Source organism: Telopea speciosissima, chromosome 1 (genome assembly GCF_018873765.1).
Source record: "Telopea speciosissima isolate NSW1024214 ecotype Mountain lineage chromosome 1, Tspe_v1, whole genome shotgun sequence".
Lineage (NCBI taxonomy): Eukaryota > Viridiplantae > Streptophyta > Magnoliopsida > Proteales > Proteaceae > Telopea > Telopea speciosissima.
Genome location: NC_057916.1, coordinates 20,238,632 through 20,261,461, shown reverse-complemented (window position 1 = coordinate 20,261,461; position 22,830 = coordinate 20,238,632). Strand labels below are relative to the sequence as shown.

The window sequence follows — 22,830 nt, the reverse complement described above, 5'->3', positions numbered from 1 at the left end:
TAGAAAATAGTGAAAAATCTCTAGTTCTCTCGAATAGATGTATGTAAACTTGTCGAACCACGATAAATTCCTTCTGTTGTATGTGATTGTTTGTTTCTCGTGGTTGTGCATTCGCCCCAACATGGAACCCTAACAATATATTATGAGAGAGATTTCTTATTCACGGTAGGATTCACAAATAGGGATTCTGATCCTTAACCAAATAGACTGAATCCAACTGGTTTATACTTTTGAGGATTATGAACATTTTCCTTTGGCACTGAAATGAGATTGAGGTGGAAATGGGGTGACATTAGACGCAAAAATAAGGTTAGACAATTTCTTTCATTTAGGCATTTCTAACTGGAAGGAGATTTTAAGAGTCATTATTTTGTCACTCATACGTCATACCCTGGTATTGTGATCTTTATCATATAGATCGAATTTCATGTTGTTCTACCTTACCTGTACATGAAGAAAAGCATAGGCCAGAAAAGACTCTTTAAGAATCCTAACTTAACTTGTATATGAAGAAAAGGTATTTTAAGAACCCTAACTTGACCTAGCACTATGGAATGTTGAGAATATAAACTGAAGAGAAGAAAGCAACAAGATTAGACACTGAGAAAGAAAGAGAAATTAGGGAGGTTGAAATGGGAAACCATGGTTGCAATGCTGATGGATCTCTAAACGATTCAGACTTCACTGGACCTTTACCCATAATTGGCCTCTACATAGCTGGAGCATCTCTGGTATGTTTCCTTGCTATGTTTCTTGATACTTTCCATGGATTCCGCAGTAGAATACCCTGGTTTCCATGTAGGTTTTTCTCTCTCAATGCTACTTCTCTAACTCTCATATCAATAGCAACCAAGCTGCCTGTTGATCTAAACACTTCCATGCCAAGCCGGCAGGACCAATTGTCCAAGCTTAGTGGCACTGTTCTGATCTGCATTGTGATTGCTGACTTTATGCCCTCTTTAGGAACCATGAGCAACCCTGAACTCCTCTCAAATGTTGTGGCAGTTGGTTTGCTTGTGATCACTGTTGTTGTCAATATCTGTATTCAAATGGGAACAGGAGTGATCTATGTGTTCTTACCTGAACATGCAATTGTCATGGTCTTCATGCTGGTTCTAATTTCACTTTTGGGATTTTCTGCTTCAACTGTTCCAACCACTAGGCGTATACTGAATGAACAACATGATTTGAAATGGGGAAACTCTATTGGCATTAGACACGATGAGCCAAGTGGCTCCGATGAAGAGGCATTTGAATACATGAAAAGGTTGGTGGAGGAATCTTCGATGATGGCTTATTCAAGTAGCCCTTTCCATGTCCTGAGAAGCTCAGAGACCTGCAACGGAGCAGGAGCTTTCTCACTCTTTAGTGCTCTGATCTTAGTGGAAGCTGTGGTTAGGTCATACCTTTTTCCAGGTTCTATGCGTTTCTGTAGTGGAAAATCTGATTATGGCTGGACAACTTGGGTGGTGTTTGTTTCACAAGCTCTTGTTATAGCACTTGGAACCATAAGCCCAGCTCTTAGATGGATAAATGCTGTCCACTTGAAGATGAGAAGCAAAACTGTATTGAATGTGCTTGAGGATGAAAAATATGGATTCGAGAAGCTGGTTGACTGGAAAAGTTCCCCTTTACCTTTCCACATTCCATACAGACAGGGCCGAGTTATTGCTCATTCCTCAAAAGCCCATATCCTGAATCTTGTTATTGGAACACAGAGGACCTTTGTTTTGGTAAGCAAGGTTATTGGACTTGTTCCTCTATTGCTAGTCAGTTGGCTCAAAAAGTTCTTCATTTCATCATTCTGTAGCAACAAGAGATTGTCAAATGAGATGGTAGCATATCCAAGTCATTTGGATGCTGAAGAAGGAATCAACGAAAAAAATGAAACAATGAGTGATTCAGATGATGAGAACCAGCAATACAATCTGAATTATTTTGTGTTGCATCTTGATGGGGAACAAGATTTGGTCCAGTTGATCTTGAAAAGTGGTTTCAAAGATGTGAATAAGTGGATTACAAGTGGCTGGAAGAATAGACCTAACCACCTGATCAAGCTTTTGGAGGAGAAATGCACTGCTACAGAAGGTTTCAAGGGTGCTCTTGAGTTCGATAACGATGAAGTAACATCTATTTTCATTCCAAGGGAAGAAGATGATTTTTTCTACAACTGTAGCCGTGAAAGAAGAAATGAGGTTTCCAAGAAACCTCCCAATTGTTGGGCTTTGCCTATAGTGACTCTCACTAGCATTGCCATTTCACTTCCCTACACAGACCAACAAAGAATAAAGATGTTGTTAAGAGCCGTACGACAATGCTTGGAATTTGTCAATTTTGTGGAGCAAAATACAGGCCGCACAGGGTTGATGAATATAAGGAAAGCAGCAGCAGATGTATGGCTCAGCATTGATCTTTACAGATTTTGGCTCAACATAGATCTCTGCAAGATTGCCTTTGATCATGGTGTTCCTGTGACACTTTCTGTTGAGGAGATAATCAAAAGATTTGCAGAAACTGTAGAAAAACAAGTCTTTAGATATAATGAGGAAATGATAAATAAGCTGCCCCATCAATGGTCTACTAAGCTAGTGGCAGCCAACAGTTTGTACAGAACTTGCAAAACAATTTTGCTTGATCATGAGAAGTATCAGACTGCAGAGAACTTGATTAACTGGTTGGAGAAAATAATTTCGGATTTAGTTGGTGACTGTCTAATCAACCTTCCTCATGCCATATTTAAAGAGTGTTCATTTGGTCGTACTGAAGATAGAGAAGGAAAAGTTAGAAATGCTGCATATATGTTCGGTACAGCACAACACCTTAAGCAAATTCTTAGACAATCAACTCGCACAAACAGCCAACTTTATGCTGAGGGTTGGATTTGTGGCAAGCATTTGACTACTGGTGGAGTTTCTTCAACTATGGAGTATGAATGAATCTCTCAACTTAAACCAAAAATTCCTATTTTTCAGTAAGCACCCCATCAAACATCTTTTTTGTATGAGAAAATTCAATCCTATTATGTCTTTGGATGACTTCTCTACGGCTATTAAAGTATTGGCTATACAAATAATGATCATGATGACAATGATTCAGATAACCATATTAGGGTTAGAAGCTTGATGCTTGAACACATGATGGAATGATTCAGATAAACCATATTTGAATGGTACAGTTCAGAATGCACATATATGGGCTTCATTCAACATAACAAGTAATCAGTTATGAAATTTAATGAAATTTGGCCCTCGAGGTTCAGATTGAAAAGTATTACATAGATAAGGTACTACCAGAGCAGGAGAATTATTGAAAGTTTTGCTTCATAAAATAAAAAGTATATTTAGATTTTCATTTAAATACTTTTAAGAGATGGTAGGACCATAGGTTGGGCATGTTTTCTGTTTGGATACCTCGTTGACCTAAAATAATTTAAAATCTAAACCAAACAATTCAAACAATCATATTTTCTGGCAAACCATTTGATCCATGCCATCCTACTATTCAGCCTTGGTTGGTGCATAATAGCATTGTGTTCTCTTTTTATTTTTTAACAAGCACAGATGATATTAATTACTTCTTGATTAGTAGCCCTATTAGTTAGGCATTAGCAAACCACATTATCCAAATCTCAAAATTAACCTTACTTAAATGGGTCATTGCTTACAAAAGTCGAGTTTTGAAACTTAAATTTCCTTAGGAAACTAAATCAACATTTAAGAATGAGAGATAACACGTAAATTATCACAGTATTGGTTTTCTTTCCAAAAATTAAGGATAAAATCAATGGGCTTCCCATGAATTACATTAGGAGGACATCTACATGAGTTGGCATATTTCAAATAACGTTTTAAGATTAGGGATAAGTTTTTCTGTTGTGCACAAATGCAATTACAGGGTTGCTGACTTGAAGGTGAAATGAAAATTTGAAAAATTCGAAACGAGAAAGAAGAATCCCGAAGAATACAGGAATTTGTGTGGTGCATCATTTGCTGGACTCACCCAGAGGCGAAGACAAACAGAGCCTATTCTGCTACACAAAATCACGGATGAGTTCACTACCCAAGGCTTAAATAGATGGCTCAATTTCTTAATATGAACCCCAAAAGGAAAATGTTTCCATATCTGGAAACTCCCCATTGATCAGTTAAAATGGAAATGCAAAATCAATTTTTTTTTCCTATCATGAAAAAACACAACAATTTTGGTCAACTCCAGGATTCCTACTGCAGCTGTCATTAGGTGGTGCCCCCTTTGCGGTATATAACTACTATGCATAAAGTTCAACACACCAGAAAATTTTTCTTCTTTGAAATGTAGTAAATTGTTTCAATCTAGGAAACTGACACTATCAATTTCAGATGTATATATATGACAGGAGATTTACGAAAGGCACCTGAAAAAACGCAACCCAATTTGGCCAAGACCATACATAAGACAAGAACATGTCGATTAAACTACACTCAAACACAAGTTCCCTTCTATCATCGTCAAAGCGCTACAAAAATCAGTCCTTGAGAGCAGATACCATATGGACCATCATCAGTTTCACCTTCTAATCGAGCACCTCAGGCAACTCATTTATATCCTCAAAATAAGACCATTATGTCTTTCCATACATCACAACAGATCACTAAGGATAGAATTTGTCATGGAATCACAAAATCATCAACCAACTAACAAAAATCTCATCAAAAAAATCAGCCACACCTTCCCACACAACAAACTTCAAAAAGATACTTCATAGGTCTGCCTCAAACACTCAATGTAAACTTACTATGAAGATTAATGGTTGACCCCCTTCACCTCCTTGCATATTGTGTACCAGTTGGTCACACGCTCACTACTATGCAAATAATTGATGTCAGTATCTTGTCCAAGTACCATTCACCAAAAGAATGAAACTATGGATGGAGCCACTTTCCAAAGGCCACACAATCTGAAGCTGGAAAGATACTGCAATGCACTGCCTAGCCTGAAAGAAATGATAATGACATTAACTGAAACAAAACCACCAAAACTTCCTATGGCCCTTCATCCTACTCATCAGTGCAAAAGGGTATAACGTCTAGTCAAGCAAGAAATAGCTGCTATTTCTCCATTTCCAAATAATAAGATTCCATCAAAATGGCAAGTTCATAAACAACTTTCCCATTCACTGTGTTATGCTCACAAAAGCTAATTCATTGACATCAAGAGAATGAAAGCTGGAAACTAAATATTAAGAAAGGGCTCATGGTGCCAAATATCTTCCCAAACCCCTACCATACTCCCACACCTCACATCCCAAAGAATGCCCCCAATGAACTTTTGAGATGCCTTCTAGACACTCCACTCAGAACAAACTTTATTACCATCCCATGTTCAATTTCAAACACTACTTAGCTTCAACCACCCTCCATAGACTTGAACTCCCCAATATAAGATCACCACTGCAGCCAGTTCCCTGGAAAAGCACTGTTGATAACTCTTATATCATTAGGAGGCCACACCTTCACCCAATACAGAACGTGAAGTTTTGACTCCCCATCTTTACTATGTCAAAAAATTCCGTCTCAGTTCTTCTCAACCTAAACCACTTAAGCAGTCCTCATCAATTTTACATAAATTTCTGGATGTCAGGTACTTAATTCCAGCTTTGTTTTGCACATGTTTGAGCATGAGAGTTCCGTTTAATAAATTTAGTAAGTTTATTCATCCATCATCTGTAAATGCATAGTTATTAATTTTGTAGGTTATTATGGAAATGTCTAAAGTTTCACACCTTTAACTGTTGTATATCTTCTATGATTACGGTAAATCAAGATTTGTTCTTTTAAGTCCCCTATGCATTGCATCCTCAAGTATTGCTCTAAATGAGGAGGATGAGAAGTTATCCCACATATGGATGGGAATCCCTAAGCCATTTGAAAACTCAATTTCAAAATTCAGAGGACCCTTAGTGAATTAGAAACCAAAAATCACAGCAAAAACTTGGGGGGACAAGTGTGTGCTTCAATCAAGATGTTAAACAATTTAGAAAATGATTGGAATTGGATCCGCGAAGTCACAGTAAAATGGCAGCTGCAGCTGAGTTAGTCATTCTAATATTCTATACATACTAAGCAAATGTGAGACAATGAGAGAGCACAATATTTCCCCTTTTTTCTTTTTTCTTTCTGAAATTTTGTATGGTTGACACTTGTTCTAACTTTTTCTATTCTCACATAGATAAAAACATCAACTTTCATCCAACTCTGTCAAGTCAACTCTTGTTGGATCTCCCCCTCTCCCCTTACTTTGAGGAGACCTCCACCCTTCCCTCTCTGTAAATAAGTATCTGAATTCTAAAATGGGCAGTGCTAGCACAATGTGACACCATTCACAAATTGATCACTTCGCATAGTGGGTCCACTTCTATGCAAGATGGTCCTACTATGTAGTAGGGAACTCAATATTAATTAAGACCAAATGTTCCTCAAAAATATTAAGGTTAATCATAATTCCTTACTTGTATGCCATGAAAATACAATTTTGAAGCTCCCAATCCTTCATTTATTTATTTTTTGTTTTAACTTGAGATGCTTCCACTACCACTACAACCTCCAGAACTTAAAACCTACGAAATAACAAAATTATCCTTGAAAATATCAAGGTAAATTACAATCTTTGACTTGCACAAGAAAGGGATGGACCTGTGTGTAAGAGATACTAAATTTTCTTACCCATTAAATATAAAATAGGTAATAAATAATCTTCATAAGATATTTTTTCAAAGTTCAAGATTTTAGAGAGTATTGTAATTTATGACTGATTGAGAAATTTAAGTTCCAGTACAAGCAAGTGAATGACCATTGAAGCTGAACCTTGGAACTTGAATTGAGATATTTTGTGTTTTGAGTCCTAATATTTCAATGCAATTTTCAGCATATCTGGATGATCAAATGGATCCAAATGGTTGTGTTTAATTGGTCAACTTAAGGCCAAGATGCAGCTGTAAATATGAGCACCATTCACCATCAACATTCGAACATATAGTAGAGAATGATTTATTTCGATGTAACTAAAATGTTTCAACTCTTCTCTTTACTGTAACATATTTGCATTTCTTAATGTTTTTTCCCTTTAAAAATCTTTCTAAAATTTACCCCATGCATAGCGCGGGGATCTTGCTAGTCTATTGCAAGGGGAGGGAGAAGAAAAGTGAGAGTAACAGTGTGGAAGAAGCAACCTCCCATCACCGTTTTCTAAACACTTCAGTCATCCATCCTTGGAGTAGAATAGGCAGAGTTACAATAATGAACCAAACCACCGTCATCTTCATTGTTATACAAATTTCAAATCTGTTCTAGGGTTAGAATCTCACTTTCTATATGAGAAAAATTCGGAAGTGATACAAGTACATTTTAGAATTTATATATTCATCCAACTTACCCAATTCAGCCACCAGACTGCTGAATAGGACCCCATATATATCTTATAGGGGAAAGCTTCCACTAATATTCCATCTTAGCAATTATTTCCTATCACAATAATCAGAGAAACCTTGTTAAATGCACTTAGAATTCATACATTTTATGTGTTTGATTTTTTATTCATCTGTTTAGTTTATTCTGCATGCTGACTTTTTAGGTGAGGGGGGCCGAGGGCTGTTACTCATTGCAAGTCCCACTTTGAGAGTTTGAGTGCCCTAGGAGGGGTGGACTGAGGTTTGTCCTATCCTTCAGCATTATTTCAAACCCGCATCTTCACAATGGCAGCCCAAGCTTTTACCAACTATCACATCAAGCGAAGCGAAGGCCCTTAAATTAGGCAAATAGATTACAAATTCATGTAATAACTATGAAACAAATAAGATGAGCAGCTTTATGCTTATGAGGCAAAAATAAATAAATAAATACATGTCCAATCATTTGTCTGCAAAAGGGAAAGCTTCATTAGGGCTTACCTACGCTAGCTTCTAATTGGTACCTATGGTAGGATAACATCAGTAGAGTTTTACACAAGGCAATACTGAACCTAAACAATAACAATCACAAATTTGACTTAAATTTTTTTTTCAGGTAATTAAATTCTCCTCTGCATACAGAGTAGAAAAATAGATGCTCACTCTCTCATCAAGCATGTCATGTGTTCTCATCATTCCCATGAGAAGGTGCCAAAAACCACCTGTTTAGACGTTGTGATGCTTTTTCCACCTGCAAGCATAAGTTATTAGTCATCTAACAACTCAAAGAACCTAAATACCACAGATAAAGAGTGAGAATCTAATGAACATGATCCAGAAATCAGCTGCAACCTAAATGGGTGAAAAATGCATATATTTAAAAAAGAAAATGTGCAGACAGAGGAATGAATTCAGACTATACAAATTAACTCAGCCAAGCTGAACATATAAATCACAAAGATCATATGCTAACTTATGTTTCATCAATGAATAGCATTTCATTGTGTATACTTAGCTATTTGAGGTACTGTATATAGCAAACACACCCTAAACTTCATCTTTCTATAACATGACATGTACTGATGTACTGTGTTGTGTACCTGAGAGTTCCAATCAGTTTTCCAAGTGATCCAAAGAAGCACAAGAGTTTGCAATGCAACCCCACACATCATTCCAATCCAGATACCCTGGGACAAATAAGGAACAAGTGAGTCCAAGAACAGTTTTTATTGCAAGGGAATTAACATGAGGAACCTTCGAAAGTCATTACGATAGCAATCATAGCATGATGGGATCGATATTTGAGACTCAATTACAACATCATTAACAATTGGATCATTATGGAACAGAGAACAACATTATCTGACCTTTAGAGCTAGATAATTGCTTCTTACCCTAACATCAAGTTTTGCAACATAAGCAAGCAAAACTCCTATAGGAATCCCTACTATATAGTAACAACCAAGATTGACATATGCCACCACAGATTGCCAACCAGCACCAATAGCCACCCCTGTTCACAAAATTTATGAAAGAAGTGAAAATATATCAGATAAGCAGATAAAGCAAAATGGCTAACCTAATTATTATTCCTCAAAGGAAATTGCGTAGCCAACAATCATTTTCAATACCCAATTCAATTTGATTTCTTGGCTGAAGCAATCTTTTGCCAAGCTGTTTTTTATTTTATTTCTGGACAAAGAGTTATCGTATTCATGAAAAATAAAATAATTAAAAAGTCAACTACTCAAGTAGGATTAAGGTGCATAAGATCATCCACAAAACTACATCAAAACAAGGATAAAATAAAAGCATAATACAAGCAGCTCACATGCTACAGAACATAATGTAAGTATAGGGTTTCATTAATGTTGGTTCTTTAGGTGGGCAATCTGTTGTATCAGTAGATTATGATACAACCCATCAATTGGATACTAGAGGGAGGAACATCGTAACATGGTATGGTCTAAATTACAGAAATTTTCATTTGTTAGGAAGATGAGGAAGTGAAGCTTGCCTGTGAGTACTGGCTGAATACTATTGAGCAAGATTGACAAAGCAAGTAAAGTGGAGAGGCTCGATACAGCTCTGGCCACCTCTGAGCTGCTTGTAAATGCATAGGATAAGACATGACCAAAAACCAAAAACAGAACGGAAAATAGCACACCAATAAACATTGAAGTACATAAGTTGACTTTAACGGCAAATTTTGCAGCTTCTGCATCTCCATTTCCCAATTCATTTGCAACACGAACACTGTAATGACAAAAAGTACATGCATAAAATACCTTTAATATAGAGAAAGGACCTATGAGGAAATCTATAGATGGTCAGTTATTAAAGCCATACCAAGCTCCACTTAAGAAACCAAGGGGTATCATGATCTCCCAAGCAGTGATGTTAAGGCTGCGAATTCAGATTAATTTGAAAGTATCTAGGTTAACAAAAGATTTTTAGAGAAGAAAGAAAAATAAGAAGCGTGAAACAAATATTAAAAGAGAAGACATAGCCAGTCAATCTTACCAGATAGAGAAGGCAGCTATGGCTATAGTAGCATTTTTCATGTAGCCTGCCAATAAGACTAGCACTGCATTGTACCATAACTCTAAGCTGCCAAGAAAGAGGAAAATTTATAGAGAATTAAAAATGTTTCAAAAAATAAACTCTTGCATGGAACCATGGACAATAAGTTAAAAAATCTGAACTTTTATTTGGCTCCTAATGGAGGTTAACATCGAAGATGAAAGACATAATGGTTGGATTCAATTAAGCTCTTCAAAATATAAAAATTTTTTATCTATAACTAAAATTAAATATAACAGAAAGGACCTTTTACATTGCACAAAATTTGCAATGTACTTTTTTTCCTTTTTTCCAAAAATATATATATTAACCCCCCCCCCTCTCTGTCTCTAAAGACTGCTTCCTATGGTTGGCAAGAAAATAACTTTGTCCAATTGGTATGTCGCTCAGAATGCTTCTATATTTTGTTGTTTCTTTTTTCTAGTAGGGATGTAACCCACTCTATCATCTGAAGAGTAAGAGGTTGTTGTACTAGGTTTCACTACTGAGAGGGGGGGTAAATCAGTGGTCTCCAAAAACAATCTTTCACAAATCAGTCCCACTAACTGTCACCAATCTCAAACACACACTCACAGGCTGCCAAGAGCTGAACCAAAGCAATGTTACAACCACTGGCTCGGGCACCCCATTGGCCAGCTACAATCTGTGTGTACTCCCGCCTACCACCAAGATTGGTTAGGCCTATCTAGAGTAACACACCCACTTTGCACACACCACAACACTTCAAATGCACAAGTGACAAACCACAACACAAAAATATACATGGTTCGGCAATAATCCTACATCTACGGTGCAATACCCATATTGGGTTTCGTATTTGCACAAATACTCTCCAATACAGCAACTACAATTGGAGATTTGGTCATTGATCGTACAAAGACGAAGGGCAACTACCCCAAACACTCACAACCCCCAACTATGAGTACCTAAGTCTATCTAGGATTTTTACAAACACCTCATGAGCAACAATTCAAAAGGCAATTACAATGAAAATAAGAGTGTAAAATTGAAAACCCTAATCCCACAATGATCAACTAGGTGTATACATCATGCATCAACAGAACCTAGAATCTACTAAGGAAAGAAAGGTAGGATTTCACCTAAGTGGGCTAGCCACTTGAAGTTCTCCACTCACAATCACCACCACAAGCTCCTCTAAGCTCACACACCTCCAAAATGATTAACACAAGCAATCTTCAAAGTCATTCCATGCACCCAAACACATTGAGCATTAAAAAACCCTCACAAATTGAACTCCTGGGCACACATGAGCTCTTCCAAGCACTCCCAATGTGTTCTCTGCGAAATTCTGGAAAATCCCCAATTTGAATCACAAGATTTGGACTTAAATTGGCCAAGTTATGGCCATTTGAAGTTTAAAGGGCAAATTTGTCATTTTGAGGCAATTTCTGTGACATTTCGGAGGTTCACTATTTAAAATGGCGCCAGGAATCTTGATCCGTAGATCTGTGTGTACCTGACACAGAAGGTGCTGATGTTTAAAAACCAACCAAACAGAATCTCGAAGTTAGTGCATGGTACACTGTCGCGGCATTAAATCAAGGCTCAAATGGGATCTCGATCTTCTTGTAGTGGCACACGTGCGTGCTTTTCTGCGCAGCTAATTCGAGTATGCGCTTTGGAATCTTGATCTTTGAAATTTCTCTGAATAGTGAGGCTTACCAAAGCATCAATACACGCTGCCAATTAAATGACTCGCGCCTGGATCTTGCGGAATCGATTCACTGCGCTCCACTCGATCAACATCTGAGCAGCCGTGGCTCAATATGAGCCGACCATTTTGAATCTCACAAAAAGCACCATATTACACATAGCCCCCACGCATTTTTGGATATACTTTAAGCCCCTCCCGACTTTGTATAATTTTTTTATAAAACCCCTGGGGCCAAAATGGCCCCGGTTAACTCAAGTGCACTCTCAAGAAAAAGTTCTTGAAAATAAACCAAGGCATGAAGCCTTGTTACCTTGCAAAGCTGCCTAACACACACATAGGCCCGGGTACCATGCTCGCGCGTGTGGGGGCCTCTGCAGGCATGCCACCCAACGCGCACGGCTGCCAGGCCACATGCCTGTCCGCAGCCCTTGTGCTGCCCAGGTTGAATTGGCCTTGAGCCTATGTTGCCGCCCATGCTGCCTATGTCTGCTGGCCCTGTGCCTCTCATGTGTGTGTGCATGACTGCCTGTCTGTGTGGTTAGGAGGCCCAGATGATGCTGCCAATGAGTATACCAGCCCAGCTCTACTCCAAAGGCCATGTGGCCTAATTTCTTGCCACGTCATCTCAATACTTGCCACCTCAACCCCTGGTGGGCCCCACACACTTATAAACCCCAACTCATAACCATTCCTATGCATTCTCTCATGAACTTCACAAACTCATGCACACCAAACCATGTGCCGCACACATATCAAACTCATCCAAACATATATTAGATGCACCAAGGCCATGCAAAATTATGGAATTGCCCCTGGGCCACGAAACACACTGAACATGTGCCTAAACATCCCGAAAACATTCGAAACACTCCCAGATCATCTCTAACACTTCTAACACATCCCAATACTATCACTAAGCATTTCATCATGCACACCACATGACCCATATGCTCAAAACATGAAAAATGGAACCCACATCATAAAAATCTGAATAACATCAAAACACCTTGTATATGCATTATTACCTCCAAACTTGCAACCTTCCCAGATTTTCTCCTAAATCGTGCGACCGTATGGAAATCAACATAACTTCTCCATACAAACTCGAAATTCGGTGATTCCAATTGCGTTGCAAGGACGACTCATCGCACTACAACTCTCCAGTTTATGCCTTCTTTAGATTCTACCAAGTGGTTGTTCTAAATCAGCTCCAAAGTTACCCCTTCCGCGTGATCCTATGATACACTTTCATAAACTGATATAAACTAAAAACTTGTTGCTTCCAACCTCTATCAAACAAAAACAACCATCATAAAACACTACAAAAAACCTTCGAACATTGCCACACATGCCCAGAAGCCTTAGTAAACTAACCAATTTGTGTCTGACTTGTTTGACGAATTCAACTATGCCAACTCAACCAGTACACTGCCACAGCCTCCAGATACGCTGCCATAACACTTGCATATATCTATACGGTCACTAGTACCCATTGTAAATTGTCATACACGCACTTAAACCGGGTCTAACTATTAATTTTGGATGATGTAGGTCCCACCATGGCACCCACTGACACTGGTGATATGTGAACTATAACAATCAAAGGTCAAGAGGAAAGCTTTAATTTCCTTCAAGTGTTAATTGAGGCCTTGAAGTAATAGCCTGTTGATTAGATTCAGCAGCAACCACCGGTCGATCCAAGAGGCCGATCCATGATCAGCCAAGATGATCATGCGGTGGTGATGAACTGTCGAACTGCATTAATCCTCTGTGGGGCCCACATGCTCTGTGTCTGGTCTTCTCGCTCATGTCTCATCGCATTGTGAGATTCATTAGCTACTTTGTACACCTTACAGAGTTGTGATGGTGGGCCACCCAGCCTGATGAGCAGAGTTAATGTGATTTATATCTTAAAGTTGTGCAGGCAAACGAGCCTCAGTAACCTAAACATATAAATAGCAACCATGAGTTTAATATTCATTTCATATTATTCTGGTTTAGAAATTGAGCTCTGGAGAAGAAGGAAGAAGAGAGAGAGAAGGTCTAGAGACCTGAAGTGAAGCTTCTGCTGCCATCTGCTGCTACTGACTGTCATCACTGCCAGGTAGGAACTCCAGTCTTTAATCCATTTGCTTTCTTTTGTTGTATTTCAATAGTCAATACCAGTAGGATAGAAACCTAGTTGTTCTTGTATGGATCCTTGCATGCTGAGCTGGAAAGCTCAGCATGCTTCAGCCTTATTATTTTCTGCAACAGTTGGGCATAATTATCACCTATTTAAGTTAGAATCTGGACCTCAGTTGTGTAACCCTCTTTAAATCCAGATTTTAGGTTAATTTGTTTAATTGGAAGCAGATTCCAGTTAATTAGTGGGGATTTAGGTTAGAATCAACTCATCTTACCATGTTAATGAATTCCCCTCTGTTAATTCTCCTTGTTTTGATTCATGGATCAACCTTGGTGAATCAGAATTTGAAATCCGAGTTTTGTATCGACCACCGGTCGATGGGTGATCAACCAGATAAAGCATCTAGTGGTCCCTGCAGACTCTGTTTTTACTGATTTTGTTTGGGTACTTTGGGTTTAATCACACACTAACTATGCTATAATTACACATGTTTTATACTAGAGATAAATTGATCGGAGAGGCCTCTACGGGCTTTATATTGAGTTTGATTCCGGGATATTCACCGACTCAAAGTCAGGTGAGTGGGATGTCTGACTTCTTTTATGAGTGTTTCTTTCTTTTATTTTATTGTATGCTGCATTTATATGATAATGCATCATAATTGACATGTATATCATTCTTCATATTGTAAGTTATACTTGTTAGTTGGATTATGAGCATGAGATGGTAGTGTATGAAATGTCATGGTGCATACTGGAATGTTGAACAGAACATGTGTATTTGTATATCCATGGTATGGGACACGGATTATACCCTTATACATGCATAACATCATGTTAGGAGCATGCGGCTAGGATTATCATACCCTGCACCACACCCCTTGCCAACAGGGGGTAAGGTATTAGATAATCGATGGTAATGACCGATGTGTTATTTCCGGAATATTATTCCTAAACCTGGGTGACCGATGTGTTAGTTCCGAGACCAGGAGAGGACTAGGGTGTTAGAGTTGTTAGAATATCTTGTATAGGGGTAGTTCTGTCACTGTCTAGTTATAAGACATGACTAAGTTGTATTTTTACTTTCTTGTCTTATTTCCCTTTACTTCCCTAGGGAGGCTTGTGTAATTTGGAAGACTTAATTAATGAAGTTAATATGTGTGTTGAGAATCACTCAACACACAATCGATTTCTCCCATTCTCTTCTCTTCCTCTTCTTCTTTCCTCTTCTCTCCCTCTTCTTCTTGCTACAAACTTCTCCTCTTACCAGATTCGATCCAACCTTAAGTCTCAACTTGGTATCAGAGCCAACATCTCTGGTTTGAGAGTCGGCTGAGCTCAGTGATCATCTTCTCCTCTCTTTGGAACCCTATAAATGTAAAGGGGGTTCCATTAGAGGCTGTATATGTGAGATACTATACTCCTCACAGTCTTGGGAGTGGTATTCTCTAAGTTGGAGAGAGTTTAGGAGCTGCTGAGGGTGATTTAAAGCTATGAAAGAAGAATGCCAAGTTACCGCCAGCCTGTGACGCTTCTTCTTGGTTCTCCTTCTCTTCTCCATATCTTGGCATGAGACCTATTGGAGTTGCATCGCCTAGGGGTGTTGTTTCAGACTCCACATCTCTTGTTTGTTGAAAGGGAATGCTACTTAGCTTTCAAATGTCTTGAAACCTTGGAAACAGTCTCTGTTTTTCCGCCAGCCTTGGTCTGTCTCAGATTCAATCCTACCTTTGGCAGCTTGGCTGGCCTTGGAACTTGTCTCATTTATGTCGTATGGGAGTGTCTTTTTGAAGCCCTAAAATCCTGCTCTTGAAAGTGGAGGATCAGAGGACTGCTACTGCTCTTTTCCTGCTGCTATGCAGGTATCGGCTGCTCTGTTTTTTGGTGTTTGTTGAGGCCTGCTGTATTGGATGACTGAATGTGATTGAGAATGGACTGCATTGTATCTTGATACACTTATTGGGTGCTATGAACTAAAGGTTGTTGGTTCTTGGGTTGAGTTATGCAGTTTCTTGCTCTTTATATGCTTGCTGGTTCTTAGGCTTGGTCTCAGCCTATTGGTGTGGTTGTTTGAGTACCATTTGTGTGTTGGTTTGCCTCCTTGGTTGGGTTGAGTATATTCCCCACTTGCGCAAACAACTTATATTGATTGTTAGTGTTTGCCTAGTATGTCCACTATGTCTGGACAAGATTCTGAGGTCAATGGACCAATTACAGCCGGCAGCCCAAGTGGTGGTTTCCCAACCATGGCTTCCTTTGACAACCCCAACACCCAGATCTCGGTTGTGAAGTTGGACAATACCAACTATTTGGATTGGTCCCGTTCTGTGAAGTTGTCCCTACGCAGTAGGGGAAAGTTGGGGTACATTACTGGGTCTATCACAACTCCTGCTACCACAGATCCAGGCTATCTCAAGTGGGGGACTGAGAACTCCACTGTCATGACTTGGTTGATATTCTCCATGAAACCTGAGATAGGTCGGAGATTTATGAGTAAGGAGACAACAAAAGATATTTGGGACAGTGTATCCAGAGTTTTTGATAGAGTTGGAGATTCAACAAAAGTGTATCAAATTCTCCAAAAAATCATTCATATGAAACAAGGTGATAGGAGTATTTTTTAGTACTACAACTCTGTTATTAGCTTGTGGGAGGAATATGATCACTATAACAATCTCCAATTGTCCAATTCTGATGATCAGGCAAAGGTCTACAGGAGCCAAGAAAAGGAAAGGATCCTTATTTTGCTTGGTGGTCTCAACCCTGAATATGAGCCTCTTCGCCTGCAAATCTTAGGGAGATCTCCCTTTCCATCTCTGGATGACGTGTGCAGTTATTTGCAAAGTGAGGAAACCCGGAGGACCACTATGGATATTGTACCCTCAACAGAGAGGTCTGCTCTTGTTTCTAGTTCCCACAGAGACTGGAAAAGTGGGGGGAAAGGCCAGGGTCCATCTCGTGGAGATCACCGTGAGAGATACAAATGTGACCATTGTGGCAAGCTTAGACAGACCAAGGACCGGTGTTGGGATCTTCATGGGCAGCCCCCTAGTATGCGTGGTGGTTCATCTAGTGCCCGTGGAGGCAAGCGAGGGGGAGCTAAGGCTCACTCTGTGACATCTGAGTTTAAGCCACCTGGACCGCAGCCGACTCCTGATTCCCTCTCACAGGATGATATTGCAGCCTTACGTCGGTTGATGTCTCACCTTGGAGGGTCAGCTACTGGTTCTACCTCTGGAGGGTCTACTACTTCTGCCTCAGCTCTGCAGGTCTCATCTGCTGCCCCTACTGTACCCACCTGGATTATTGACTCTGGAGCCTCTAATCACATGACTGGTATGTCCCAGTTCTATGATTCCTATTCCATTTGCTCTGACCGGGACAAGGTAAGGGTTGCCGATGGTTCCCTTTCCTCTGTCTCTGGTAAGGGTAATGTGCGGGTTACTCCTTCTATTTCCCTTGAGTCTGTCCTTCATGTTCACGACTTTGCTACTAACCTATTATCAGTGAGTCACCTAACCAAATCCTTACATTGCTGTGTCACTTTCTTTCCTTTTTATTGTGTTTTTCAGGATTTGGAGACAAAGAGGGTTATTGGCAGTGGGACTGAGAAAGGAGGACTCTATCTTCTTGAGCCACGGTTACCTGCTCAATCTACTGCTGCAGCTTATGTTTGTGGTCGGAATGACCGTAGTACTTTGGAGTCTGTTATGCTTTGGCATCAATGTTTGGGTCATCCCTCTTTTGTTGTCATGAGGAGACAGTTACCCCACTTGTTTACTTCTTTTCCTGCATCTTATGTTTTTCAGTGTGAATCTTGTATTTTTGCTAAACATTGTCGCACATCTTATCCTTATCGTGGTAATAGATCTACTGCACCTTTTTCCCTTGTTCATACTGATGTTTGGGGGCCTTCTCCCACTACTTCTTTATCTGGATTTCGTTATTTTGTTTCATTTGTGGACGACTATTCTCGGTCTACTTGGACTGTTTTGTTGAAACAAAAGAGTGATGTTTGTGATGCTTTTAAAGATTTTTATCAACTTATCAGTACTCAGTTTGGTACTCACATCAAAATTATTAGAGCTGATAAGGGGTGGGAGTACATGTATGGGGGGCTCCAACAGTTCTTTTCTGATAATGGCATCATCCATCAACTGGCCTGTGTTAACACCCCACAGCAAAATGGGGTAGCTGAACGTAAAAACCGCCATTTGCTGGAAATCACCAGGGGTCTTCTCTTTGGTATGCATGTGCCTAAGACCTTCTGGTCTGATGCACTTCTTACCGCTGCCTTTCTTATTAACCGGATGTCAAGTCCACTCCTTGGCTCCAAACCCCCCTTGGCTCTTCTTGCTCCTCAATCCTCAGCTTTTCCCTTGTCTCCATGAGTCTTTGGTTGTGTTTGTTATATACATGTCAACAAATCAGCCCGCACCAAGCTTGACCCTAAAGCTCTCAAGTGCATCTTCTTGGGCTACTTTGATTCCACCAAAGGGGGTATAAGTGCTACCATCCTCCTTCCCGAAGGCGATTTCTCTCCAAAGATGTCACCTTCTTTGAGTCTATTCCTTTCTTTTCTTCTTCCTCTCGCCATTCTGTTCAGGGGGAGAGTACTAGCAGTGAACAGAATGCGGATGTAATTTCCTTCCTATCTCCCTTGCCTACCTTCACTTCCCCATTCCTATTTGATATTGGAAAGTACAAAGAAGTGGATGTTGTTAATATTGATGCTAGCAGGGAAACAGAATACAAGGGTACAAGATTCAAAGAAGATGTTGTATTCACAAGAGGTGAATCCTTGTTGAATGGAAAAGGGAAGCAACCATGGTACAAGCCACCCTGCCAAAATCCCTCTTTGGATCCACATCCTCAATCTCATGCTCCTCTCTCAGGTAATTCCTCTCCTTCTGAACTAGATCTTCCCATTGCTATGAGAAAGGGGAAGAGAACCTGTACTAATCCCATAGCCCAGTTTGTTTCCTATGACTCCATTTCTCCTACAGGTGTTGCTTTTTTCACTGCTCTTGAGTCTTCTTCCATTCCCAAAAATGTCACAGAGGCCTTATCCAATCCAAAATGGATGCAAGCAATGACTGAGGAAATGGTGGCTCTAGAGAAGAACAATACTTGGACACTTGTTGATCTTCCCAGGGGGAGAACTCCAGTTGGATGCAGATGGGTTTATACAATCAAGTATAGATCCGATGGTATAGTGGAAAGGTACAAAGCTCGGCTGGTTGCAAAAGGGTATAGTCAGGTGTATGGCATTGACTACCAGGAGACTTTTACCCCTGTAGCCAAGCATAACTTCATCAGGGTTCTTTCAGTAGCAGCCAATAAAGATTTGCCAATGTACCAATTGGATGTGAAGAATGCATTTCTTCATGGAGATTTAGCAGAAGTAGTATACATGCAGCCTCCACCTGGTTTTACGTGTCCCTCAGCTGAAGGGAAAGTATGTTTGTTGAAGAAAGCTCTCTATGGCCTAAAGCAGTCTCCTAAGGCCTGGTTTGAGAGATTTCGACAAGCCATTCTGAAGAATGGGTATTATCAGAGTCAAGCTGACCATACCTTGTTTATCAAGAGAGGTAATGGTACAGTTACAGCCCTCATTGTCTATGTTGACGACATTGTGGTGACTGGGAATGATGTTGCTGAGATAAATAGATTGAAGTCTTATCTGGCTAAACAGTTTGAGATCAAAGACCTTGGACTCTTGAAATACTTCTTGGGTATTGAGGTATCTAGATCAAGGAAAGGGATCAACATTTGTCAAAGGAAATTTGTTTTGGATCTTCTGAAAGAGACAGGGATGATGGGATGCAAACCAGCTACTTCCCCCATTGATCCGAATCATAAACTTGGTGATGAATGTGGTTCTTCTCTTATAGATGCAAGCAAGTACCAAAGGTTAGTTGGGAAACTAATCTATCTCTCCTTGACTCGACCAGACATCTCTTATGCAGTTAGAGTGGTTAGTCAGTTCATGCACGCTCCCAAGAGTGGACATCTGGAAGCAGTGTATCGTATCATTAGATACTTGAAATCCTGTCCAGGAAAGGGTCTTCTATTTGCCAGGCATGACCATTTGCAGATTGAAGGCTACACAGATGCTAATTGGGCTGGTTTAATCTCTGACAGGAGATCTACTTCTAGGTATTGTACCTTTGTGGGTGGTAATCTAGTTACCTGGAGGAGCAAGAAACAACCAGTTGTTGCTCGATCCAATGCTGAGGCTGAGTTTAGGGCCATGGCCCATGGAGTATGTGAGCTCATATGGCTGAAAAGACTTCTTCAAGACTTGAGCTTTGAAACTGAAGGGCCAATAAGACTTTATTGTGACAACAAAGCTGCCATAAGCATTGCCCATAATCCGGTTCAACATGATCGAACCAAGCATATTAAGGTTGATCGTCATTTCATCAAAGAGAAGCTGGACTCTGGGTGCATTTGTACTCCCTTTGTGAAGACAGGTGATCAAATAGCAGATATCTTCACCAAGGGTCTCTCTCTTAGTCTTTTTAGTACTCTATTGTGCAAGCTGGGAATGTATGACATTTATTCTCCAGCTTGAGGGGAAGTGTTAGAGTTATTAGAATATCTTGTATAAGGGTAGTTCTGTCACTGTCTAGTTATAAGACATAACTAAGTTGTATTTTTACTTTCTTGTCTTATTTCCCTTTACCTCCCTAGGGAGGCTTGTGTAATTTGGAAGACTTAATTAATGAAGTTAATATGTGTGTTGAGAATCACTCAACACACATAATCGATTTCTCGCATTCTCTTCTCTTCCTCTTCTCTCCCTCTTCTTCTTGCTACAAACTTCTCCTCTTACCAGATTCGATCCAACCTTAAGTCTCAACTTAGGGTTATCAAGGGGGTTTGTTGGGTAACCGATGGCGCATTCCGGGACCGGCTAGCTTCCACTCGCAACTAGGGTTGTATCTTTGGATGATCGATGTGCGAGTTTCAGGACCAGCCTAGTGTGTTGTAGTAGCACATATACTCCATGAGACTTAGGCATTTTGCTTGTTAGAATTATATGTTTATATGAAAATGAAACATGCATCCATGGACTATATGCGTATGTTTGTGTGCCTTTTCCCTCATTAGGCTCAGTGGAGCTCATCCCTCGAGGTTTCTCTCTTTTTAGGTGATCTTGCAGGTGAGGCAGAGCTGACTCATGATGTCTATGCCCTTCAGTCTGCTACTGATCTGAGCGGTGATTTCATGAGTGCCAATCTAGATGAGCATGACGATTCCTGTACCTGTGACAGTTGTGCCTTTAGTGGCTTTTGTCTGATGTGACAAAGTTGTTATTGATTTTATTCTTTTTGGATGTATTTAACTCTTTTGATGTAAATATTCTTTTTGACTAAATATTGTATATGGAAAGAGTTGTAAAGCTGAGAATTATGATATTGTAATTATCTTATCACTTAAATTCTGATATTTTGATAGTCATAGTATATATATTTGTTCTTCCGCTGCAAATGATTATTTAATTCTTGTGATTTAACTGTGAGTAGAACCACTGTAACTGTGATCCTGGTGGATTATAGGAATATCAATGACATTCAGTCACATAAACCCGGCTTAGTTTGGGTGGGGTATAACATCAACTGCCACATTGTACCAAAAACTGTATCACTGTTATGACTCTGCTCACAATGCCATCTGTGTGAATGTGTTGCTCAACTGACTATGTTGACAACAATGACAACAGCACCAGCAATAGTCCACCAGAGGTATGTCCTTTACTAGTCCAAATTTAATGGATATCAAATCAGACAGTATCGCTCAATGAGTAGGTTTTTAAATATACTGTTTTCATTTAAAAGGACTCTGATTAAAATGATTATAGATTATAATAGTTGTCATGGTGACACAGCGGCGCTAAGTGGTTGGAAGGTGCATAGGCACCAAGCATCTAAGGATGTCAAATGGTCGGTTTGGTTCGGTTTCGGTCAGTCAGAATCGGTTTTTGGGCCTGTATTGGATCATACTGAAGCCAAACCGTTATGGTGAGATTTGGTTTCAGTTTGCTTCAGTTTTGAGCATTATCTGGTTAGCTTATTGATCTATTATCAGGTTCGTACCGTTCGTTTCAATTTTTCATATATATATATATAAATACCGATGGGAAACAAACAAGTTTTTTCCAGTTTTTGGTTTCGGTTTTGTACCAGTTTCCAAAAACCCAAATCTGAACCACCCGACAAAGGTTCGGTTTCGGTCTGGTCTAGGTTTTTCGGTCGGTTCCAGCCGGTCCAACTGATTCGGAATGGATTTTAACAGCCCTGCACCTAGGCGACTAGGGCATTACATATAAAATGGTTGTTTAAATGTAAAATATTTCTTATTTTTATTTTAATTTTAACGAGTGCCTCTTGTGTAATATAAACTTAGTCTCTTTAACTTTAAATTAGCAAAAAAAAAAATTATATGTAAACTAAGAACATATTTACCTTCATTCATAAAAATAAAAATAACAATATAATATTTAAAGAAGGGAAGAGGATTCTCTGGGCAAGCGGCATATGAAAGTGCATCAATGATGAACTGTTCCCTAAATAAGGGGGCAGAGAGGTCATTTCATGTGAGGAGGAAAGAGATAGAAAGAGATGGTGCTAGTGTACCCTTCGCGATCGGCTCAGAGAACCTTTTCCCTCTTCCAGCCATGTCAATGCTGGAAGATTCATTGGATTTGATCCCAAGCACAGATGATGTAATAGAAAAATCTGGACGCAACAGCTACACCAGGTAGGTCCCTTTATGGGGGTGCTGGTGGCCTGTAGTAGTGGCGACTGCTGTGGCTGCTGCTACTTCTGTCTCTGTTCTTCTTTCTGCCGCTGCAATCTTTCCAGCGGTAGTATTAATTGCTACTACTTCTTCTTTCTTTATTTCCCTTCTTTTCCTTCCTGTTCCCCACTTTTCCTCATTTTTCCTTCTTTTTTTCTTTATTTTTGTCTCATTGGGATTGTTTAGGTGGGATGTGAGTATTGGTTTTAGGGAAGAA

At 39.6% G+C, this 22,830-nt stretch overlaps 2 protein-coding genes across 4 annotated transcripts in view; one reads left to right on the top strand and one right to left on the bottom strand.

The window, feature by feature from the left end:
- Window positions 1-579: 579 nt before the first annotated feature.
- On the top strand, window positions 580-2,998 carry LOC122639167. Its single transcript, XM_043831998.1, has one exon. It carries the CDS (start codon window positions 633-635, stop codon window positions 2,934-2,936), a length of 2,304 nt encoding a protein of 767 aa, XP_043687933.1. The 5' UTR covers window positions 580-632; the 3' UTR covers window positions 2,937-2,998.
- A 5,061-nt stretch (window positions 2,999-8,059) lies between these two features.
- Window positions 8,060-22,830, bottom strand: part of LOC122639118 (protein DETOXIFICATION 20-like) — a 28,694-nt gene continuing 13,923 nt past the window's right edge. Inside the window, exons 3-8 of one of the 3 annotated variants that reach the window (XM_043831958.1) lie at window positions 9,947-10,033; window positions 9,773-9,829; window positions 9,441-9,679; window positions 8,818-8,936; window positions 8,524-8,610; window positions 8,060-8,174 (exon numbers count right to left, since the gene is read on the bottom strand). In XM_043831958.1, the coding sequence (XP_043687893.1) occupies window positions 8,103-8,174; window positions 8,524-8,610; window positions 8,818-8,936; window positions 9,441-9,679; window positions 9,773-9,829; window positions 9,947-10,033 (661 nt within the window). In that variant the 3' untranslated portion in view covers window positions 8,060-8,102. The remainder of the gene's footprint in view (window positions 8,175-8,523; window positions 8,611-8,817; window positions 8,937-9,440; window positions 9,680-9,772; window positions 9,830-9,946; window positions 10,034-22,830) is intronic. The other 2 variants (XM_043831971.1, XM_043831964.1) reach the window with 2 other exon arrangements.